The sequence below is a fragment of the Hyperoodon ampullatus genome (assembly GCF_949752795.1).
Source record: "Hyperoodon ampullatus genome assembly, chromosome: 1".
NCBI classification, from domain to species: domain Eukaryota; kingdom Metazoa; phylum Chordata; class Mammalia; order Artiodactyla; family Ziphiidae; genus Hyperoodon; species Hyperoodon ampullatus.
Window position 1 is genome coordinate 35,335,505 of NC_136914.1, and position 26,416 is coordinate 35,361,920.

General features: G+C 38.7%; 1 protein-coding gene across 1 annotated transcript in view; it reads right to left on the reverse strand.

Moving 5' to 3' along the window:
- Positions 1-25,757, reverse strand: part of CPE (carboxypeptidase E) — a gene marked incomplete at both ends in the record, with an annotated part of 109,103 nt that extends 83,346 nt beyond the window's left edge. Inside the window, one exon of the mRNA XM_079718340.1 lies at positions 25,454-25,757. Within this exon, the coding sequence (XP_079574466.1) occupies positions 25,454-25,757 (304 nt within the window). The remainder of the gene's footprint in view (positions 1-25,453) is intronic.
- Between the last annotated feature and the right edge of the window lie 659 nt (positions 25,758-26,416).

Here is a 26,416-nt window from a genome sequence, read left to right on the forward strand (position 1 = left end):
CTGTTCCACCAGAAGAGCTGTTCCTTGGGTGATGGCAGCCACTTGCTGTGCCAAAAGTTATGAATGATTACAAAAAAGATGGTTCCGCGGTAGAAAGAAAGGGCTTTCATATCTGAAGAGAGGGATCATTCTCGTGGAGGAATTTAGAGATACTCAGACCCTACTGTTCCGCATACCCCTCTCCCCACTCTTTCGGGTAAAGAAAGGTTTTCTCCTCGAATCATCAGCAACAGGTGTAGTGCTTCATCCAGCAGGGCCAGAATCCACTGAACAATTCACCATATACTGTAATAAGAGCAAACTCTTCACTTTGAATAAAATTATTGAATTAATCACTTGATCATAAACAAAATGTGTTTGCCATGTACCCCTACCCCCTGACAGGCAGCTAGATGCACATGAGAAAACAGCTTCAATCACATCACAAGGTTTCCACTGTGTACCATAAAGAATTAGAATTCAAGCGGCCATAGCTAAAAAAGAGGAGAACCCTGGTTTCCCTCTTCATTCAATGGAGAATAAGGAGGGGAAGGTACATTCATTGATCAAGGCTGTTGTTGGCCATTTAGCAATTTCTATGGCACTGATTGACCAACTGTGTTCAGTGTCAAGTGGATTCTACCAGATGGTTGACTGTGAGCTCCAGAATGAGATAAACTCAATGAAACAAGGGATTATAGGAAGTTGAGGGGAAAGACCAGGAAGGAGTTAGGAGAAGGGGAGAGAGGGAAAGGAGGAAAGGGAGGGAGAAAGAGGAAAAGGAAGAGAAAATAGGAAAGATGGAGGAAAAAAGTTGACAAAGAAAGGCCATTCTTAAATAAACAAGTACTGACGGCACCTCTCTTATGTGACTAAATAAACTCCCTAATAATACTTCTTTGCTTTAATAATTTATCTTCACAGAGGAGAAAAAGGGCAGAAATATTTCCTCCAGTTAAGAAAAAGGCCAACTCCCAGAAACACTGAGCTAGATTATTATCTTAAGTAATAGTGTGGTCAAGATCCCCTATGGTAATGCTGAAATAATCACTTCCCTATTTCCTTCAGGTCTGAAAGACTGTAATGTCCTCCATTCATACTCTGTCTGGTCCTGGATTCATCTCCCCATGTAGTCTGGAAATCACCTTTGACATCCCCCAAACCAGGCTTCCTGCTGAACTATTGTCCTTTAGCCTCAATCCTGTAGCGCCCACAGAAAGGGAACCCCAACACACACACAGACACCATGTACCTAAGGGGCAAAAGGTGGCACCATAAGCGAAAAGAAATTTAGAGCAAAATTTTCTCATTATCTAAACTAATCCCAGGCTTTCAGTTAAGCCTTTAAAATATGTTAGTAAATTATTCCACCTTCCATTTTGGGAAAGGAACAAAAGTGAAGACAAATTTGGTCCACTTCCCTTAGCTATCTTTTCTTTTTTTTTTAATAGCGGCAAACTTATAAAACCTCTGTCTCAACACAAGTAGTACTCAGATTCTATTTCAGCACATTCTGGGATGACAAGAATCCATCCAAATGTATAATGAAAATAAATCTCCATTAATAGCTGGGTCTCTGGCAGCTGAGAGAGGTACTGGTCTCTTTCGTTTACTCACCCAGCGAGGGTGTGAGTTCTACTTTGGGCACAGCTGTGAATAGGACCATTAATAGGCTGCATCAAAAAGGGATCAGTTCATAGCTCTGGGCTTCAATGATTATTTTTTGATCCTTATAAACTGAATTGTTCTTCTGAAATGGATTGCTCATACAATTCAAGACTGATCCATTAAGATCTCTGATTTTTTTTTAATTCATTAATTTAAAAGCCTTGTATGGTTGATAGAAAGAGGGGCAACCAGTACACAATCCTGAGATTCTGTAAATCCCATTAACACTGCTTCTGCAATGAATTTACAGAACTCAGCAATATGAAGGTTACTAGGTGAGCATAAAGTCTAAATAAACTATAGTGTAAAACAATAAAGACTGGCCCATTCATGTCTGCTGCAGTATGAGATCACCACAGTATTTCACAGCTCCTTAGAAAAGCATTGATACACTGCTATTTTTATATTTTCTTTGTCGAGATTTCATTTGTACTTTGAAAGACCTAAAGCCAAAAAGAATCATCAAATTAAGTCCATTACTTATTTTTAGTCTCTCATACAAATGGCATCAATTCACTGAACCCGACTGTGGGATAGAAGATTATACCCAGCCTCACTCACATTACTTTCCTGATTCAGATTCACAGTCCAGCTGCTCTCTCTGCACTTCTCCCATTAACCACTCCCCAACCACCACCCCCTCCACAATAAGCTTGCCCATGCACTCAACAGCTCAGCTGCTCTAGGCATATTTGTGACAAAACAAACAGGATAGTTCTGCTCCGTGATTTCACCAGTTGGAGGCAAAGGCTTCTTTTTTAACTTTTTAAATTTTTATTGCAATATAGTTGATTTACAATGTTGCGTTAGTTTCAGGTGTACAGTGATTCAGTTATACATATATATGTAAATACATGCATTCTTTTTTTTTTTACATTCCCTTCCATTATACATTATTACAAGATATTTAGTACAGTTCCTTATGCTATACAGTAGGTCCTTGTTGGTTATCTAATTTATATATAGTAGTGTGTATATTTTAATCCCAAACTCTTAATTTATCCTGCTCACCCCCTTCCCTTTGGTAACCATAACTTTGTTTTCTATGTCTGTGAGTCTGTTTCTGTTTTATAAATAAGTTCAGGGCTTCCCTGGTGGCGCAGTGGTTGAGAGTCCGCCTGCCGATGCAGGGGACACAGGTTCGTGCCCTGGTCCGGGAAGATCCCACATGCCACGGAGTGGCTAGGCCCGTGAGCCATGGCCGCTGAGCCTGCGCATCTGAGCCTGTGCTCCGCAACAGGAGAGGCCACAACAGTGAGAGGCCTGCGTACCGCAAAAAATAATAATAATAATAATAAATAAATAAATAAATTCATTTGTATCCTTTTTTTAGATTCCACATATAAGCGATATCACATGATATTTGTCTTTGTCTGGCTTACCTCATTTAGTATGATGATCTCTAGGTCCATCCATATTGCTGCAAATGACATTATTTCATTCTTTTTTATGGCTGAGTAATATTCCATTGTATATATATACCACATCTTTTTATCTATTCATCTGTTGATGGACATTTAGGTTGCTTCCATGTCTTGGCTATTGAAAACAGTGCTACAATGAACATTATGGTGCATGTATATTTTCAAATTATGGTTGTCTCTGGATATATGCCTAGGAGTGGGATTGCAGGACCAAGGAGGCAAGAAAATACAATGGAAGAAAGACAGTCTCTTCAATAAGTGGTGCTGGAAAAACTGGACAGCTACATGTAAAAGAATGAAATTAGAACACTCCCTGATACCATATACAAAAATAAACTCAGAATGGATTAAAGACCTAAATGTAAGACTGGATACTATAAAACTCCTAGAGGAAAACATAGGCAGAACACTCTTTGACATAAATCGCAGCAATATCTTTTTGGATCTGTCTCCTAGGGTAACGAAAATAAAAACAAAAATAAACAAATGGGACCTAATTAAACTTAAAAGCATTTGCCCAGCAAAGGAAACCATAAACAAAACAAAAAGACAACCTATAGAATGGGAGAAAATATTTGCAAATGATGCTACTGACAAGGGATTAATCTCCAAAATATACAAACAGCTCATACAGCTCCGTATCAAAAAAATAATAAAATAAAAATAACCCAAGGAAAAAATGGGCAGAAGATCTTAAAAGACATTTCTCCAAAGAAGACATACAGATGGCCAAAAGACACATGAAAAGATGCTCAACATCACTAATTATTAGAGAAATGCAAATCAGTACTAGAGTGAGGTATCACCTCACTCTGGTCACAATGGCCATCACTGAAAAGTCTACAAATAATAAATACTGGAGAGGGTGTGAAGAAAAAGGAACCCTCCTAAACTCTTGGTGGGAATGTAAATTGGTACAGCCACTATGGAGAACAGTATAAAGGTTCGTTAAAAAACTAAAAATAGAGCTACCATATGATCCTGCTCTTCCCACTCTTGAGTTTACCCATAAATGAATCCATTCCTATGTCTCCTACAGAAACTTTTTCCAACTGTCTAACCAGAATTAATGTTTCCCTCCTCTGTGCCCTCTAAGCCCCTTGTATCTATTATTGAGTTTATATTATTTTCTCTCAAGTCTCCTTCCATCCCAACTGAAAGTTCTTTGAGTATCAGGAATCATACATAGGGGAATCATGACAGTGTCTTACAATGGCTCTCAAAGTGTAGTCCCTGGACTAGCAGCATCAGCATCCCTGGATACTTGTTACAAATGCAAAATGTCATGTCCCAAATCAGACCTACTGAATCAGAAACTCTAGAGGTAGGGCCCAGCAACCTATGTTTCAACAAGTTCTCTAAGTGCTTCTGATGCAGGGTCAAGTTTGAAAACCTCTGGTATTTTTGAACAAGTCTGGGTTTTGGAAGCAGGCAATCTAATTCCTACTGTACCACTGATGACATTAAGCAAGTCATTTGACATCTCTGAGTTGCCTCTCCTCATCTGTGAAATGGAGAGAATAGTAAACAATGCCTGACATTTAATAAGACCTCAGTAAATACTACTTACTGCCTTTATATTTTGTATCTTCAAAACTAGTGTCTAGTCAACACTGTGAAAATACTTTGCCCTCCATACTTATTTACTTAATTGAATGAAATGAACTGAATGGAATGAGAAGAACAGACACAACCCCTGGGAACCAAATGGTAATGTACCTGCAAGCAACACCACTGAAAGATACAGGTAATGGATAAGGAGGAAAGTCACATAAAACACCAATGAGGTAATATGCCAGGTCAGTAATCTTGACTGCTTTGTCTTAAAATGACCCTCCTATAATCTCAAATTCCTGCCATATCTTTGCCACAATAAGAATTCCATTCTCTGTTAGAGATAAATATCCCATCTATCTCCCAAATTCTGTAATACTCACTGGGAATAAGTTATGGTACCCACATAAACTTTATACTATGGCAGTTATTTGCTAAATAACTCTTTCAGTTGGAAATAGTTAACTTTCCTCCCATATTGTAGTCTGGGATTTAGAAAAGTTTAACCTCACAGAATTATCCCTGATATCTGGGGAAACCAATAAAACTCATTCATGACAGCTGAAAATACTGTGGGGGAAGGTTATTTTAAGAGAATAATTTTCAGTAACTGGTGCTGAGATAACTGGATATCCACATGCAGAAGAAGGAAGCTGGACCCCTATCTTACACCATATATAAGTTACCTCAAAATGAATCAAAGACCTAAGTAAAAGAGTGAAAACTATAAAATTCTTAGAAGAAAACATAGGTGTAAATCTTTGTGACCTTGGATTAGGCAACAGTTTATTAGATATAACACCAAGAATACAAGGAACAAAAGATAAAATAGATAAATTGGACTACATCAAAATTAAAAACATTTGTACTTCAAATACCATCAAGAAAGTGAACAGAGAATCCACAGAATAGGAGTAAAAGTTTCCAAATCATATGTCTGAGAACAGACTTGATTCCAAAATATATAAAGAACTCCTACTACTTAACACTAAAAAGACAAATAGCCTAATCAAAAATGGGCAGAAGATTTGAAAAGGAATTCTCCAAAGGAGATATACCTATGGCCTATAAGTACGTGAAAAGATGCTCAACATCCTTAGCCATTACAGAAATGCAAATCAAATAACAATGAGATACCACTACACACCTAGTAGAATGGCCATATCAAAATGACAGAAAATAACAGGTCAATAGGATGTGGAAAAATTGGAACCTTCATATACTGATGGTAAGAATGTAAAATGGTGCAGCCACTTTGGAAAACAGTCAGGCATTTCCTAAACATGTTAAGCTAAATGTTACAATATGACCTAGCAATTTCACTGCTAGGAACATACCTAAAAGAAATGAAAACATATGTCCACACAAAAACTTGTACATGAATGTTCATAGTGGCATTGTTCATAATCATCAAGAACTGGAAAACAATCCAAATGTCTATCAAGGTGAACGGACAAATAAATTGTGGAATATTCATATAAAGAAATATTATTTGGCAATAAAAATGAATTAGGTACTGATACATGCTACAACATGGATGAATCTTGAAAACATTATGCTAAATTAAAGCAGCCAGTTAGCAAAAGACCACATATTGTATGATTCCATGTATATGAAACACCTAGAACAGGCAAATCTAGAGACAAAAAGTAGATCAGTAATTGCCAAGGGCTGGAAGAAATAGGGAAATGGAGAATGATTGCTAATGGGTACAGGGTTCCTCGTTAGGGAGATGAAAATGCTCTCAAATTGACTGTGGTGATGGCTGCACAGCACTGTGAATACACTGAAACCAATGAATTTCATCCTTTCATGTGTGAATTGTTTGGTGTGTGATATCTATCTCAATAAATAAAATTTATTGTAATAAATATACTGTAATAAAATAATAACAGCAAGGCTTTTCGGCCATTAAAATAAAAGAAGCAAGGTTTAGTATACAGCTTGAGAACAGTATGACTGAAATCTCAGAGAAAAAAACTGTGACGTCAGTTCAATTATATTCTTGATTACAGTGTGTCAAAGGAAATTTTTTAAAAAGATGAAAATGAGATTAAAAATGTGAATTACAAGGGGCTAGTGACTTCATCTTTTTATGTCATTAGCAAACCAGAAAATACATCTCCCATGCCATATATTGTAATTTAAATCTTGTTCAAAAATTAAACCATTGTCACATTAACAGTAATGGCAAGATTTTGGAGCTGGGGCCCTAGTGATTGTCTATTTCAACTCCCAGTTTCTACAAAAATAAACTTCTCTAACATTTTTCATACCATTCCACACTACTTCCCCTCTAGTATGCAAACATTAGTTTTTACTTAATGCAATTCTAATAAGTTGTCTTCTGGAACATGTGTTTCATGGCCTCAAGTATGCAGATTTATTTTTATCTTAATTTTCTCACACTGTCTTCTTTTCAAGCTTTGCTCATTTGAACCTTTGTTGTTTTGGTAGGTGGTGATGGTTTTCTTCATGATATACATACATCATAACCATTCACCTTTCAGCTTTTTCCTTTTAATATATTGTCTAGATAGTTATACAGAACTACAAAAGAATCAAGTAGCAATCTAAAAACTCTTCATAATCACCATTCATTTTTAGTTCTTTCCCAGTGCTGGACTTCTTAAATCTGAGCTCAAATTTGGTGTGTCTACACTTCAGTTCAAGACCATCTCCCAGTATTTGTTTCAAATCTTGAAAAGAGGAGGAAGTCTGGCAATTTACATTCCAGATTTCAAAGCAATAATTATTCCAAAGAAAAAGAAAAAATTTTACAAGTACTTTAAAGACATAGGTAGTTTTCTCCTTTCCATTTTTCAACGTGCCAAATTTATTAGATTTCCATATCGAATTGTTCCTCCTCCTCAGTAGAGATAACTATTTCTGTGATATATTTGAAAGTCTATATCTTAACTCACATGGTAACATGTAACAGGCCAGAATCACTTGAGGTACAAATATCCTCCAAAAGTGAATTATGTATCAGGAGAAGTCTCTGTAACTGTAAGAATAATAAAGACATCACAACTGGAAACAGTCATTTACAAAAGTCATGCAAGATACGAAGAGGCAAATTAACACCTTAGTAAACAGTGGGTGAATCAGGCTGAAGACATTTTCCATCATTATTACACATTCTCCTTCTCTCAAACACATATAGTGGCTCAAAAAAATCATGATATCTTGATCTATAAGGAAGTTTTACTAAATCTTTAATAAATATATCTTATCAATGAAGTTATAGTCTTCTGAAAAACTGATATAAAAAAAAAGTAATCTACAGATTTATCATCTTCCCCTACCTATCTTTTCCTCTTTATCCCACTGTCACCACCCTCTTCTAAGTCCTCATCAAATTATGCCACTATTATTTCAACAGCCTCCTGGCCCTCTTCCCTGTCCCAACTTTTAATACATCTGGCTTGATAATAAAATAACTAAGTTTACTAAAACACCACTTTTCATAGAGTCACCCCTATACTTAAAAGCTTACAGATGCCCCTGTTATCCACCATCGTCTCTAAGCTTCTTTGTCCAGTTTTCAGGGTCTCATATATTGAGGTACCACTCGGTCTTTTCAAAAATATTTTGTGTTCCCGCAACCATGGACCCTCCTCCACTCAGATAGGTAGGTGTTCTACATTTCATCAAGATGGGATATATGGTAGGAGAATAAGGTTTGGGGAATAATAACAGTCCCCATTATTTACTAAAGATTATCATGTGCCATGAACGACATAAAGCACATTACATGTGCTATCTCATTCTCTCCCTACATAAATGTGTGTGTGAGAGGCTTCCTGATTTTACAGAATGAACATTGAGCCACATAGAGATTAAATATCTTCTTCAAGGTTTCTAAGCAACTAAATGGCACAGCTGGCAACCTATGTCTGTCTTACTCCGACACTCAAATTCTTGCCCACATGTTGAATTTCACTTACAGCGAAACTGTCCACTGGGCAGATGAATATGCAAACCTGAAGTTCAAGAAGAGAAACTAGAGTGATATTTTGCAGTTATTGTCTTATGGTTAGCTATACCTATCTCTAAGAATGAGCTTGTCCACAGAGAGGGAGTATAATAAAAAGAGAAAAAAACAGGAACAGAATTCTAAGCAAAAGGGGAGCTCGGAAAATACTGAGAAGATATGAGGAGAACCAGGAGAGTTACCCAGCACAAGTCAGAGAGGAGGAATTTCAAGTCACAGTAAAGGAGCATGATCAACTCATAAAGCAAAAAAAATTGAGGTCAAGTAAGATAAAGATTGAAAACAGCTCACTGGAATTGCTGGTTAAGAGCTAGGGTGACTCAGAACTTATCATCCAAACTTGAACAGTTTTCAGAGTGAAAGAGGGCTCTATTAGCAAATACCCCAGGACCATGGAATATTGTCCCGTGCAAACCAGGACACATGCAAACCCTGTAAAGAGGTCACCAGTGCCCTTCATACAAACAGTTTCAATAGAGAGATGCAGTGCAAGCCACACTGCTGTGCGTTCAGAATGAATGTGCGATGAAGAGGTAGAGAGAGAGAGACTAGTCTTTCAAGAACTTTGGTTTGATTGATGGGTAACAAAAAGGTTACTGTTGGAGGGGAATCCACCCCCCACTTCCTCCTTCTTCCTTTGTCTGGCTCCTTCCTCTCAACTCTACTGAAACTGCTTCCCCAAATGGCACCAGTGATTTCCAACCAGCTCAGGCAGAGAATAAGCGTCCTCTGCTTCATCCACTTCCACAGCATCTGCATTGTCCTATGCCACTAGCCCTTGAAACTCTCTCTTGCAGTGATTTTGAGGCACTGAATTTTACCAATTGTCCCTATCTCTCTGACTACTCTCTGCTCTCATGTACCTCTCCTAACCTTAAAATCATCAATATATCCTAAGTTTCTGCCCTGAGACACCTTCTCTCTTTTGTTTATTCTCTCTCCCTCGTGGTGTCATCCACTATCACCACTTTCACCTTCACCAGTCACACAAATGAGTCTGAAATCTTTTCCTCTGTCCTCAAAACTTTCTCCTAAAATGAAGATCCTCATTTCAAACGAAGGACCATACATCTCTCTCCAGTGGTTGGTCCACAACACGTCACCAAACCTGTCAAAAATGCACATTACCTTCTTTGTAAAACAGCGATCTGAACATTTTCTTTTCTACAAATTGCCACACAGATGACATCTAAACCCTCAGCCTGGTAGTCAACGTATGGTTAGAGCCTACCTGTTAAGATTTTGCTTCTACTACACATGCAGTAAGCTCTAGACACAAAGTGTTCTGTCAGTATTCACTGCACATTATGTGGGAACCCACTCTTAGAGAGGTGGGGGTTATAACTTTAATGAATGCTACTGCTTCTTCTAGAATTCTCTCTTCATCTTACACTGGCTAAGATTCTGGCCAATCGGGCCCCACTTCTTCCACAGGGACTTCTTGGTATCCTTACTGAATGTCCCACGCCATTCTTTAATCTCAAACTCAACTTTGTATTTCTATAGCACTGCAAGTCCTTAAGACATAGTCTGTCTTGATTATCATAACATGTACATAACATGTACATTATCCACCCTACTATATTGGAAGCTCCTTAAAATTAGGGTATGTCGTTTAATAGATACACAACAGCTATTTATTATTTAGAATGGATAGTTGTCATTTGTGTAATAGATGCACTTGACATCTTTTCATTCCTTACTTGAAAATCCATTATGTTTATCACCCTCAAATACAAAAGAAAAACTGACTATTCATGCTCTGACATATTAAGCATCCTCAGTAATCATTATTTTGAAAAATATATCTCTAACTATATAGTTTAAGGACATGCAATGTGAGAGAACATTTTATTGAATGGGTCCATTTTTAGGTACATCAAAAATAATGTGACCACGTAAGGTGTATATTTAAGCAATTAAATTTGTATAACATAAGCAAGCTCAAAAGTAAAGCCCTTTAAGTCCTAGTGTCATAGCCTAGAATTATGAATTACTAATTGGCTATAATAGGCAGTGATTTGAAGTAGAACTTCTTAGTCACTGATTAGTTAAAACAATGAACGCCAGCGAAACCTATTTTTAACACCTCAGTGTGTGTCACCCGGTATTCTTTGTCCAACAGAACTGTACCTTTAAATACGGTTAATGCCAGATGGTCTCCTCAATAACGAAACAGCAGGAGGCAACATATTAATGCTACTCAACAAGCAAGTCTGCAGACACTCAACCAATGAAATTAGTCTTCAGTTGCTAAGCCTTTCTGTCACCATGGCAACACCTAGTTCAGAAAAAATATTAGATTTTCAAGATAAATAGGCCACCCGTCTTAAAACTCCAGTATCCTCCAAGCTTATGATCAGATACTTCAGCTAAAAGAACTGCCTAGATCTTTTCACTCATCTCAAATCAGGTCTACCTATGAAAAGCCATTTGCCCTTCTATTTAAAAATATTTATGTACATTCAGTTTCTAACTTTATTGACTTCCTAGATAAACACACTCCATTTAAAGGGGTGTGTGTATGTGCATATACTTGCAGGCTAACAGTTCTAAATATAATGACAAATGCTACTGTCTTAGAAATTTTTCACTGGTACATACCCTTATCAGTCTGTTATTATATCTGATTCAAGAGAATAATCAAAAAAATAAATAATGTGGAAAGACCAGAATGACATTCGTATTGTTACCTAAGATATCTAATATGAATGTTCAAAGTAATAATTAATTCTTACTTTTAATACAGCTTCATTTTTAAGTTGAAATGATAATTTTCCCTAAGAGAGATGATCTTGTTTTACCTCATGAAAATGCAGGGTATCTGAAATAATGTTTGGAAATATATTGTAGAATCAAGATATGATGGCAGGGTGGAAAGGAGGCTTACTTTGGAAGCAAGGAGACAGGGTATCTTAGAACATGGCAGCAGCTCCCACTCAAATCACATGGTAAGAAGAATTCTCCAAAAAGGAAAGGGAGAAAGACAAGAAGAAAGGAGACAATTCAGCAGAAGGAAAGGGGATAAAGCAAATGGTATCTAATGCACTGACTTTCTGTATTTAATGTAGCTATATATAAATATATTTTTCGTATCTTGGTTTTGCCACTTATAAGCCCATGATCTCTCAGGTAAGGGAACAAATCACTTATCTCTCTGTGCTTCAGCTTCCTAATTTATAGAATGTGGTTAATAATAGTATCAACTCCATAGGGGTTGAGGATTAGATGAGTTAAACCTTTAAACAGTACTTGACATATATACTAAGCATTATTTAAGTACGAGGGAGAAAAAGTATACTCATTTTATTTTCACAACATTTAAATACACTTGTTTAGCCTTTCTATTTCATCGTTAAACTTTATTTTCTACCTTACTTATACTTTTGTGTGTGTGTGTGGTGGGTCTTCGTTTCTGTGCGAGGGCTTTCTCTAGTTGCGGCGAGCGGGGGCCACTCTTCATCGCGGTGCGCGGGCCTCTCACTATCGCGGCCTCTCTTGTTGCGGAGCACAGGCTCCAGATGCGCAGGCTCAGTAGTTGTGGCTCACAACTACTAGTAGCTCCACGACATGTGGGATCTTTCCAGACCAGGGCTCGAACCCGTGTCCCCTGCATTAGCAGGCAGATTCTCAACCACTGCGCCACCAGGGAAGCCCCTGAATAATTTAAAGAAGCACCTTATTCCAGGTATAGTTCCTATACATATTTATTCTTTTAATATAGGCTGTTTGTTAGATATGCAATATATCAATAATTCTTATACCACAGTAATGTTTTACAAAAGATTCACAAATATGGAAATAAAGTTAAGAAACTGTATGCTGATTGTTGGTTTGGAAAAATTCTGAACAAATACGTAATCCTCTTTAGCACAAATAACTTTTTTCACATTAAAATTTAATGCAGACGCATGAACAGGTCAACATGAGCACTATTTTCCTGAAAGGAAACCTCACCCAATTTAAGTTATTTATACTCCATGCCCCTAATCTCCAACATATAATTCATTCTGCTTGGTGCACACGAACCTCGAATTGGCTTACAAACCATAACCTAAAGGCTCTCTCCCAGTGTTCACATTCTCCTAGGATCAGGATTCCAATTTGGAATACGCAACTCAGGAATGTGGGATTTCACTGTAAATGGTCAGTGAGATGGGGGATGTCTGGCTGACATTCCAAAAAAATTGCCTTTATGTCTTCTAGGAAGCACTATGGTATATAGTATATATCTGATCTTTATTAATAAGGTTAATAAGTTCTTGTTTTGTAACTTCTGTGTCCTTCCTTGGACAACCTCTGGTTTTGCCAGTCTTGAAGCAAGATTAAGTACTTCATCCCATCTCCCAAAGCAATCACAGAGCATAGAAGATTCTGTGACGTCGCCATTCAACATGTCTGTTATCCGCAAAGTTCTCATAAGCCACCAGCCATTAAGTCTTTCTCTCCCTGACTCTCCACCCAGCCTCTGAAAATATGCCTCTTCCTTTTATTCAATATTTTTATGTATTTAAACTGAATAAGTTTAGCCCATTCCTGAGCCCTGAAGGCCCAGACCTCAAAAGAGTTTATCAGAACAGCCTTTCAACAAAAGCTTGTTTCTTCCTTGAGAGAGGATTCTACTGCCAAGAAACATAATATTTTCTATATATACTTACAGTATACTAACGTGATTTACTTCAATCCTTTCTGGATTTTTTTGCCACTCAACATACTCTCCCGCCACCCAGGCCCGGTCCCTCCACCTGGAAACACCCATACCCATTACAGCACATAGGTCAGGAAACTGCTTTAAGAAACTGAAAACACACTGGTAAGTTACATTCCTGTACACTCCCTCACAGACTTCAGTCCACATAAATAATTCATGACCCTCAATGGCCACAGAAGTTATGTTTATCCCCCATCTGTATACATTGCTGTGAGGAATATTCTGAAAAGAATGCCCAACTTCCTGTATCAGGAAATGGGTTCTAGCCTCCTCCGAGGCTACACAAGCTCGAGCAGGTTGTTTAAAATCTCTCTGAAACTCCATTTATTCATCTATAAGAGTGTTCCTTCCAGCTAGGAAAAAAAAACTATAATTCAATGTTTCACAGTTCTATGTAACATTAATGAAAACTGGGCTTAACACAAGGGGTGATTCAAAATAAATTTACCCTAATCAAAAACGTATACTTGGAAATTTTAAATAATAAACATTTCTGCATAGTGAATTTTTCTCCCAAAAGCATCCAACAAACTACACGGTCATATATAAGCGTTAGACAAGAGCAGCTAGATGAATGCTCTGGAGTTGCTGCAGGGCATGGATGCAGCTACGGGCTGCATCCTCCTTCAATAACTCAGACTATAGCACTTTCTTGCTGTGGTTCTTATTTTTGTTAAATACAGTTTTTGAAATGCATAATCAAAAGAGAACACGAATTGAGCAGTATATAACTGCTGGAAATTGGCCTAATAAAATCAAAATTACTTGACATCTTTTTACTCCATGCCTTCAAGAGAGTGTTCAATAACAGCTACCTAGAGGGGAAAAGGAATTGTAATCAATTATTGCCTATTACAATATAATATACATTATATGCTTCATATCATTATATTTATATGATATATATAGCCATATCATTATATATATATATATATTTTTTTATATATATTTATATATATATATATAATATATATATATATCATAATCTCCATCCCAAATAGTTTTACCCTCATGATGAGGGAAATCAACCCTGAGGGACAACACCCTAAAAACTATATTCTAACAAGGTGGAAATTTCACATGTTAATGGAATGTAATTATCTCTCACAATACTTACTGAATATTGGTATGTCACCGCTATGGGGGATAGTGGAGAAAAAGACACAAGAAGCGTGAATGATCTTACACTGGCATAGAATGAAGTCCTCTCTTCTACTTTCCAGATGTGGTTCATCCTTTAAGACCTGCTCAAGTCCCCGCCTCCTTCTAAAAGCCCTCCTTTGATGATCTCTCTCAACTTCCTGTGGAAACTGAATTAATATCTTCATCTTAAGTACTTTGTAAAATACTGTTGTTTGTTGCTCCTTTTGTAAGTATCTCTTCAATTTGCAGAATGTCACTAATATAGCAGGCACTTGGCAACTCTTGTGAAGTACATTCGAACTACAAATATAATAACAAAGTCATGAAAGATGTACTTCGTTCTGACCTGCAGTACTCAAAAGAGTTTGATTTCTAAACGTGAACTGATTTAAAAGCATTTCTATCTGGTGCTTCCAAATGTCTAGTGAATTAATGTCTTTAGTTTTCTTGGTGATTTGTCCAATTAGGGTGATTTATACCTGCAAGTTGTTAGTAGGGTCTAAAAATAATAAAGTGTTACTACCTTGGTCTGGGAACTGAGGACATCATGGAAAATGTGGTATGGGCTATAAAGGAGAGCCTTCTTGGCCTCTTGGAAATGCTGATAGGGGTATGAATGTTTTGCTTATGCTACTGTCTTTACAGAGGCTATAAACACTTTACCTTGATTCTCTAAGTTTGGGGAAAATACCAGCCAGTCTCACCCTCTGTACGTTCATTTCAGAAACACATTCTCATTCATTCCCTCTCCCTGTGCACACAGGTCATAGAATTACCGCTGCCAGCAATTCTGCTTCAATGTTAAAATAACAACAGCAACAATCCAAGTTTTAAAACTATTCAGGAAAAATGCTTGATGTTCCTAAAAGTTACATGTCACTTTTTAAATACAGTTTGTGCAAACTGAAGTAGAGTCCAAAGAGAAGGGGAAATGGTTTATTAGAACAATACCAGGTGCCCCCAACTCCCATCTATCCAGCAATTTGAATCAACTATGAAAAGCACACCAAAAAAATCTAGAAATAATGGAAAAGAGGTCTCAAAAATATTAAAAACACTTATCACATAGTTCATGGCTTTTACCACTCGTGCAAGGCCTAGCATTGTCCTCAACATACAGCCCCTCATGTAGACACTGAAGTGAAATTAATACACTCTGTCAACGAAGTTTCTCCAGGCCAGTCCACAGGTACCAGTGAAGAGCAAATTAGGCACTAACGTGGGTTTGAGAGATACAGTAAGATTGTGTATAACTCACACATATGAACCAATCCCCTGTAGATAATGAGGGATGACTACACAGACTTAACCAAAATGTGCATATTTAAGACTCACAAGATTCATAAATAACAGCATAATAACACCATAAATAGCAATTTATGAACCTTTTCAGAGGGAATTAAGATCATTGTGACAAGATCTTAAAAAAACAAGAAAATCTACATTTCTAATTTTTCTTTTAAATACTTTTCAACAATAGGCAGACTCTTCCTGCCTCTTTAAGTCCCCATAAAGGTAAATATTATCTAATTCCTCACCTGTGATAGGTATGAAAAAGCTGTTCATTTAGGACTAAACGAGGTTGTTTATGGGGAACCATCGAGTAAACGGCTGACAAACGAGCCAACACATGTCCCAGTGGGTTCATGACCCACATTTATCAGGTGAAAGCCTCCCAGCTGACACCCAGACAATGACCCTTTCTTATTCTAATACCCACAGAAGAGGGGGAAGCAGAGGGGTACGGGGAGAAGAACACGCAGGGCCACATCCATCTGTTAGGGTCTCCAAACCCACCTCAGTGGGTACCCAGTCAGAATCCTCGTGAAAGTAAAGGCATATTTGGCCAAATATTTAAAATCCTGGTGGAATATCTGACCATACTTAAAGAGGGCAACAAGAGCCCAAGAAAACTTTCTGAAAGAAAAAAACTTTTGAGAAATGATTTTTTCCATATAAGCCACTTAGATAAGAGAAAATTCTTCAATTTCTGATAAAAGCTATAGAAAGAAGTAAAAACAATTAAATTGAAGGGTATTTTATAGATGCAAGTGAAATTTAAAATACTGTAAAATGACAGCTCCACTCATGATTATCCTGCTGTCATCAAGACTTAGACAAAACCTACATGTCTATACAGTATTTCAGTCCATGTGTCAATATAGCATTAGTCACTATACATCTATAAAATATTCACATGAGAAATATCTACCTCTATATATATATATATATATATATATATATATATATATATATATATATATATATATATATATATATATATATATATATATATATATATATATATATATATATATATATATATATATATATGGTTTTTTTTTTTTTTTGCGGTACGCGGGCCTCTCACTGCCGTGGCCTCTCCCGTTGCGGAGCACAGGCTCCGGACGCGCAGGCTCAGCGGCCATGGCTCACGGGCCCAGCTGCTCCACGGCATGTGGGATCTTCCCGGACCGGGGCACGAATCTGTGTCCTCTGCATCGGCAGGCGGACTCTCAACCACTGCGCCACCAGGGAAGCCCCTATACCTATATTTTGTATTGCTTTAACATCTTCCAAAAACTGAATTTGACTCGAGGAAATACATTTAACAAGCTGATTTCTCTCTGTATATTTTGCTATATAGGTTCCGCTAATTTCGTAGAGTTAGTGCTGTTTCCGAAAGTACATTAACTTAATTCCCATGATGCTGATTATGTGCAGAATCTGGCCTAACATTTACTGAGTTCCCACAATGAATAACACTGGTTTTCTCCAATAAAATTTTAAAAAACTGTGCTGAACGACGTCACGACTTGAGACAAATGGAACTATTTCAATAGATCTGTTGTACTTTAAAATCAGATGTCCAACACCACACCTAAAACACAAAAAGGGCAAAAAACATTTTATTTTGCAAATGTCTAACATTCCCAGTAGTTTCACCTACAGATACTGTCTTTATATCCGCTACATCAAGAATAGTATAGGGAACTATTTGACCCTTGCATCTATATGCAGCATATATTTTGTAGAATCAAGGGATATGTCCACTGGTTATAAAACACGTCAGTTAAGCTCAACATGCGAAAGAGTGAATCCAAGATCAGTACCCAAATACACATTTCAATATGCAAAGGAACTGCTTAAAAGGGTGACTGGCAGATAGAGTAAAATAGCATATACAGAATGGGCATTCGTTAACTATTCCCTAAATTAAATTGACAGTATTAGCTATACTGACAAAAGCCTACAGCTTCTTTTCCTCTTGGAAAGTCAATTTTAGCTTAGAATGATACACAGCAATTTTTATAAAGGTTATGAGAAAAGGTTGTTTTAAAAATTACCCTTTGGCTAGGAAATGAAAAATAAGAGTATTCAGGACATTGGTCAGGGATGTGATGGTCCAACCTGTATATTCAAGTTTTCCTACCCTGAACTCATGGCCAAAGCTTATGATTTGTACAAGTTGCTGAACTGAGCTCTAGAAACAAGATATTTCTTGGGGAAAAATTACAGAATGGCAGCGAAGGAAGATTTTCTGGTTTTGAATACTTTAGGCTATGCAGGAAGGGAAACTGTGTAGGTCCATTCTGGTGGCATCACTTTGGGATCTGAACATCTGAGTAGCTGCCTGCATGTGCAAATACATGAGACAATTGTTGCTTTTCCCAATTACCTTGACATGAATCACCACAGCAAGGGACTCTTTTTAGAACCTGGATTTAAGTTAAAGGTCCCATTTAAAAAATAAGTAATCTGTATCTACTTTTTAAATAAACAGCTTCTGCTTGAAATCAAACATCTTTAAAGTGAGTGGCATTATTATTATTGAACTATGATGCTCAGAGTGATTTCACAGTAAACAGATTTCTATTAAAAAAACAAAATATTTACCGGTAGTAGAAAGTTGTTTCAGGGTTTATTATCATAATTAACTTATTTATTTTTGTTTAAGAATCAACTTTGTAATTCTCTACATGAGCCACCTTAAAAGTTACTACGTAGGGACAGTTAAAGTTGTAGGTAAAGCATTGGAACATAGTAAGAGGTACTGGCAACACAGTTTCTTCTCTGAGGCCACACTGTATTAGAAAGAGCTGGCTGCTGGAAGGCCTACAGAACACCACATCCTGAATTTCAAAAGAAAGAGAAACATTTGCAGAGCAATGGACTGGCAGCAATTCCTGTAATTAATGAGATGGGAAGGAAAGAGCAAATTTAAACATGTCTCAAATTTGAGCTCATTTGACCCATCAGCTAACTTTCAGATAAATCTCCTCCTCTTCAGCATTTTCAAGTGCATGATTTGAATGCCACTTTCATGAGGGAAGGAAAGTTAAAACCTGGAGATGTATGGCTTCTATGTGTAAAACAGCCATACTAAGGAATCAGAATCGATTTTTTAAAAGCCAAAAATTTTACTAAGTGAATTTTTACTAATTATCTTTAGAACTTTTAACACTTAAAAATCAGCTTAACTTTCTATCAATAAATTGTCTCAAGAGGAAAGAGGCCAAGAGGAAATGAGCCTCATACTACTTCACTTACAATAAACACACTCGAAAAGACGTGCAGTAGATGGATTTCTCCATTATGCAAAACCGGATGCATCACAACAAAATATAAGTGTTCACATAGGAAAACACCATTTCTATCCTTTCTTGGTATCATGCTTCTGGCATGCTAACATGTATTAATTCAACACTGAACTTCAACACAGCTTTGTTTTGTGATGCCCATTCTTGCCTGTTTGAGAAATTTCAATTATTCCACAAATATTCACTGAGTGGCTGCTATGTCCTAAGCACAGAACTAGACATTTGGGATAAAGAAATGCGCAAAATACAACTCCTGACCACAAGGATCTCACAGCTTACTGGGGGAACACGTATACCAACAACAGAAAATGTCATAATAGAGATAATAATAATTGTTGACATACTTATTTAAGAGCTTTAAATTTACTACTACATTTAATCATCACATTATTGTCATTTTGTAGGTGACGAATCTGGGGCTTTGGGAGAAGTTAAGTGACTTGCCCAAGAACATTTAGTTTAAAATAGGAAGCCCTGATCTGAACTCAGGTCCCCTGACATTGAAGCATATACTGTAAACCTTGATGCTACCTCTCTTCAAAGAACTGTGGAAACATAAAGAAAAGACCCCAGCAGGGGTAAGAAAATTAGGGAGGGGTGAGAAAGGAGGTTTCAAAGATCTTTCACTTACACTGAGTCAGTAAAAGAAAAAAGTAGTCAGGACCTGAGCAGTTTTATTATAAATTCTTCAGAAAAATAAGTTAGTTGGCCAAAGTAAATGCTGGAATTGCCCTAGATTTGTTTAGCTACCTGAAGATATAGTCCATCAAATAACGATGAACACTTACACTGTTTCCACTGAATGAAGCAAAATAAGATGTCAAGCTGAAGCAAAGCAGGAATGTCCTACATTTTAAAAATCGACAGTAGACAAACATTTGTGAACGAGGAAACATTGATGATGAGAGGGTAGAAGTCCATCAGGGCCGCCTGCCGGGCTTGTGCAGATGGGCTTCCACTGGAACAAGTAAGCATCCAAGGTCTCCTGTGATGACACACCAAGGAGGCCCCCTCCTAATGAAGAAAGCCGATGGAGCACACTCCAGACCAACTTCCAGTTGTGAAGAAACATTTTAACAAATTACCCCATGTTCTTAAAAACTAGATGAAAGCAACTCCATTAAATTATTTTCTATACTACTTTGGCCTCACAGCAGCCCTGTGAGGTTTGAGTTTTTAAAGTATTCCTGTTTTATAGACAAGAAAAGGAGGTACACAGAAGTTAAAAGCATGAAGCTACGTAACAATAAAAGAATGGTAATGCATTTGTCACTTTCATCTTTCCAATCGAAAGTATCTGTCCTATGCCTCGTTGCCTCAAAATCATGTTCTCAATTCAATAAGCATAACTTAAGAGCTTACTCTACATAAATCACTAAGTCAGCTGTTTATGGGCAAAAAAGTGGAAAACATATGCTCCCCACCCCTAAGGAACTCCCTATTTGAGTGTCTCTGCTAGAGAATTACCAAATCAATCCTTCAAAATATGATAATGAATAATAATGAGCTAGTGCTGTGCTTCTCTAACTAGTGCAATACCAGGTACAAAATAAGCTCCTTGGGGGATAAAAGGGAGTTCCATGGTGAAAAAGATTGGAAAATACTGTACAGCAAACATCTAAGTTGGAGGTTTGAAACATACATTAGCATATTAAAGGCTCTGATAAGTCTTGCAATATATAAACCTGTTTATCTTTGTTTACTTAATCCTTCTCAAACCAAGCTGAACTAATGTTCCATTGAATACACTTTGGGAAAAGCTGGCTTATGTATCACCGCTTCTTACTGGAACTGTTTTTGTATTTGTCAAAAATATCTTTCCCAAAGAACGGTAAAGGTGGGTATTGGAATATCCTCTGTGCTACACAATGAGGGAGATGCTGGCAGATGATTCCTTTGCCACCTCTCAAATCAGTTTCCATAGAAAGACACCTATTTTGTCTGAGTACAGGATATAATGTTAGGGGCCAGCTCAATTTCCTCTCTTCCTTTAGCCAATCACAAGTCAATCAAGTACATTATTTCTGGCAAGAGCTACATTGACTCACTTGGGTCTAAAAATAACTCTTGACCACATGTGGTATATCTAGATCCTTCTCCACAATCTAATGTCAATATTCACCAGTTGTAAGGTGCTACTCAGCTGTAATCATTGCCCACTAATTCACATTAATCTGGTATTAAAAGAGGCCATACAAAATAACCAAAACCCCACTTTTTTTTTGAGTTGTATAGAAATTTTGCCAGCATTTAATGTTGCCTCACGATATTTGGCAAATGCACATTGGCATTCATACACTTTAAATGTGAACATATTTGGGGAGGAACAAGTCCAAAATAATCATTCCAGCCTTTGAGAGAGGAAAATCTATGCCCTAAAGAATGTTTCTAAGATAACATTTTAGCTATAAATCAGATTTCCTCCCCAAGAGCAATCTTAAACTACACGTGAAAGAATTAGTGTTTTAAACAAACTAATCTTAACTCATGTTTAACCCTAGGATGAGTGGTCTGGGAATACAGATTCCATTGCTTAGACATAAATTAAGAAAGGCTTCTTTTATGAGTACTGCAATAATTTCTATGCATGCCTAGGGGAGCATATATTTGGGTTTGAGAACATGAGTCCCTATGTGTAGAAACATTTTAAATGTATAAAATATAAGCAAACAGAAAGAAAAATGGGAAACATGGTCAGGCTTGGCAGGTATCATACCTCATGGGAACATACCCAAGAGCAGAGACTCAATCTTAGCCAAGGCTACATCCCAGCCCCATGTCTGGCGTCCAGATTCATGATGTGTGAGGAGATGAGACTGGGGCCAAGACCACGCACAGTTCTTCTGAGAATGGCTGAGACCCACCACCCTCGTCCAGTAGATTTGTGCAGGCCTCCAAAGTGATCAAAATGAAAACTAAGACCCAGCGTCCAGCTGGTCAGGAATCAAGCGGACAGAATAGGTGTGGATATTCCTCCCTGACCAATTCCAAACAGAATTTTCTTTCCCTTTTTATGAATTCAAATGTGGAATATCTGAGAGAATTGATCACTTTCAGGAGATCAGTTCAAATTCAGCCCATGGCCTGGTACCAAACAAGTCCGATGATCACTTCTTTCCGCTCAGGAAGGGAGCTGGTGGGATCCAGGAACTCTCTCTGTCCATAACCTGCAAATCTAACCACATCAACTTCTACCACAGGGAAAGACCTGATGTATATAGGTTGTTTTGTTTGGGGAGAGTTTTTCTATTATGATAAATACTTAGATGTTAGCTATATTTTTTTAAAGTTCAGAAAAAGAATTTAGACTAAGAGGACTAACAAACCTGACACTTCTCTCTTGTTGGAGGATAAAATGAATATGGGCAACTTGATCAAAGTTTTAGTCAAGTAAATGAATTTGTTAAGCTAAATATTATTTCTGAATAGCATCATCAGAAACATTATTTTAACCTTCCCCAAAACACTTATAATGTGAAAACAGTGAAGACAGTTGCCCTCTTTCAAAAGCAGGGGCTCTGTTAAAACATACATCTATATGAGCTACACTGGAATTGGTAAATTTCACTAATCTGTACATTCCTGCCTTCTTGTCATCTATTCTTCAATAACCAAATGCCCTGACCTACCGTTCGCAGTCTCCTTTCTCTGGGCCCCCCACTCCCTTCTTGCAGCACTGACCACCTTTACACTGTCCTCCAACCTCCCAATTCTCAATCCCCCACAGGCCAAGGACCATCCTGTGTATCACTGCACAGCCCATACGACTTGCCTCATCTACAGTGTGTGGGTGGTTCAAAACACACTGATTGCATCCATTTCTATCTCAAAATAAGTACGGAAATGCCCTTCTCATTTCTTAAAATATTTTAATCTAAAAACGAATATGAAGGCCATTTAAGAATGGTGAATACTTTCCTTCATTCAAAACTTCCTAAAAAGTTAATTCCCACAAGTGCTATCAAACTCATATACTGATCAGACCTCTGCATTCATTAGTGTTAAAAACAAGACAATAGGCCCCAAATGGAGTCACTTATGCTAAGTCCCACATCACCAAACTGAAACTTAATTACAGTTTTGGCTCTCCCAGAAATGGAGTCTTAAACCAGTCAATCAGGAACCCTGTGATCAGAACAAGTGAGGTAATCAAGGACCCCTGCCATCCCCTAAAAGAAAGTAACCTTGTGATAACCAACCCATCTTTTGCCTAGTGTAACCTCCTTGTTCCTGCTCCCTTCTGCCTATAAAAGTCTTTCATTTTGTACAGATCTTAGAACACCTTTCTATCTGCTAGACCGAATGACGTTTAATTCATGAATCACTGAATAAAGTCAATAAGACCTTTAAAATTTACCCAGTTGAATTTTTTTTAACACTAGTTCCCTGAATATTTCCAACCTGCTCATCTCCTCTAAAAAGGTGGTGGAGGGGGAAATCACCCTGTGGTTTTTTAGTGTTTGCTCATAATAGTTTACTTCAACCTTTAAAAATACAGTGGGTAGACATTTTGTATTCTATTTATTAAGTAATACTATGAACTTAAGTTTCCCTCATTTAACAAGGACTTATAAAGCATGTAATGTAAACGCTTCTTTGTCCACCTTCTTAAAATGAATTTAATTGGTGTATTTTGTGTTTAAACGGAAGAAAACATTGAAGGCATTGTGTTATTCATCAAATGACTGATTCATTTTTTCCCTAATGTGACCTGAGTGTCCGCTATGTGCCAGACCCGGCCTGGGTGCTGGAGACACAGCCCTACCTCATGGAGCCTGCAGTCTGAGAGGGATCTGCAGATCTTGACAGACTATACATTCCAGATATTTAAGCAAAAAAATTATGGTTTTCATTTTCAAAAGCATATCATTCTAACAGTAATATCGCTTTACAATTTTGTTTCTAAACTTGAAGCAAGACAACAAAAAGTTAACATTCGCTTTCATATAATCTCTGAAGAAACAATTAACAAAATGTGAGAAGCAATCCACAACAGAATAACCAAAGGTTCTAATTAAGTAGGCAGGAGAATCACAAATATTTAGATTCTCTTTATCTAAGCCTAGGATGTCTTGACTTTGATTATCTGAAATAACTGAAAATGAGTTGTCACATTTAAAATTTTTCTTTATGTTTAGATACAAACAAGAAATTAATTTTCCAAATTTCCAATTCTACATGCTGAATCCTGCTAGAGAGCATTACCGAAAATGTTTTCTAGGATTTCTAGGATTTTAGGGTTTTGACTGCAAAAGTATACAAACTTTTCTGTTTACATTATTTGAAGATAAGAGATATTTCCCATTTGAAGATTTATTATTTATCAACCCATACTCTTTCCATTTCAAGATCAAAGTGTCTCCATGGATCACCTATTTTCATCCCTTCTCAGTTTATAAATATCATTATAAAACTATCCTGGCCCTACACTGAGAATTTTTACCTGTTTTCTTGCTTTGTCATTAAAAACAAACAAACAAACAAAAAAACAAGCATCCCATGCTAATGTCATTAGCCCAGATAACTTCAACAGTACCTTTACGATCATAAGACATAAGACCAGGCCTTAAGAGTTATATCATTTCAAAAAGCAATGAAAAAGAAGCACCAAGAACATTTTTTAAAATACCTCTTTATTAATACCAAATGCATAACATTTAACATAAGTTAAACCGTGCCCTAACACACTCAGGAGGAAGATGCATAAGATGGCCATACGGAAACATCTGTTGGAATAAAATCCTGGTCACAAACTACTCATCTCCAAGGGCTAGAGCAGAGAAAATGGAATATTCCTTTTTCCTTAGAAAAACTGTGTGCAGTTTCAAGATCGGAATGCCTGCCAGAGGCCACTTTCTCACCCTCTACCATCCAGTGTTGCCAAGATCCTTAACATTCCCTGAGTATCCCAGCAGCGCGTGTACCTAATGCGCACATACAGGTAGAGGCGGGTACGTAGAGCCATCAGGACCAATAAACTGGAAATTAGGAAACAAATGATAATTGACTTTTCCTCATTTCCTCCAAGTTCCTGCCTTCTGCACCTTATCGTTCTACTCCTGTCTGCAAGGAAGGGCGACCTCCTTGCAGAGGCCTCGAAGTTATTCCCTGCGGTCTTCGGTACAGCGAAGTGGGGGTGACAGCGGGTTTGCAGGCGCGCAGATTTGCTCGCTGCGCTCCTACCTCCATCCGCCGCAAACCCTCGGGCCTGTGCTCACCCAAGGTGGGAGGGGTCCTCGAGGCTGGGGAGGGCGGCTAGCCGAGACTAGGAGACGGCAATCTCCATCGCCATTCCTCTCTCCACGTCCCATCTTCCACCCCGGGTGCCCCTCTCCCTCCTCCCCCACCGCCAGCCCTCCCCGCGCGGCGCCCTTACCCGGCTCGTGGACGCCGGGGCTGTCGGACAGCTCGAGCACCAGCAGCTCGCGGCCCTCGAAGCTGCGCCCCACCGTGTAGATCCTGCTGACCGCGGCGCACTGCAGCCACACGGACACCAGCGCCTCGCGCAGCTCGGGATAGCGGTGGTACTCGAAGGGGATGCCGTCCTCCTGAGGCCGCCGGCGCCGCCTCGCGCCCGCCGGGGACCCTCCGGGCCCCCGGGCCTCGGCGCCCAGCAGCCACGCACAGGCCGCCAGCGCTCCGCACAGCGCCAGCAGCGCGCGGCCCCCTCGCCAGGCCATCGCGCCACGCGTCTCCCGTGCGGCCTCCTGTGTGCCCGGCGCCTCGGGGCGCACAGCCCGCGGGTCCCCTTGCCTCGCCTGCCGGCGGCCTGGAGCAGGCAGCGGAGGGAGGGAAGACCCGAGCAGCGAGCGCGGAGCCTGAGGGGAGCGCAAGACGCACCGCCGCCGAGCGCGGGACGCAGGGGGAGGTGGCGCGGAGTCGGGCGGGGCGCGCGGGCGCGCGGGCGGGGCGGGGAGGGGCGGCGCCGCGGGCCGGATTTGCGGATAACCGGGGGCAGCTGCGCGATTTGCGGGCTCGAAGCTACGTCAGAGCCAAATGGCGCCGGAACGATCCAGGTGGGATGACAGCTAAGGTTGGGTGTGGATATGTTACTGTCATTGAGAGACCCGTGACACTGCCTGTGGAAAAAACACTCTGGGATTGTTAGTGCAGCCTTTTAATGTGCCGTCAATTCCAAGCCGACCACGTTTCCATCTTGATGCTCCAAAAACTAGAGAATATTGCAGAAAAAATGAAACACAGAAGTATTGGCAGCCGCTTGCCTTCTCCCCGTGATGTGTCTTTAATAACTGTATTGATAGTACAAACACAAACCCACGGGTTGGATGTTCATTGATTGCAAGGTCTGGCTGGAAAACAGAACACAATGCACTGTGTT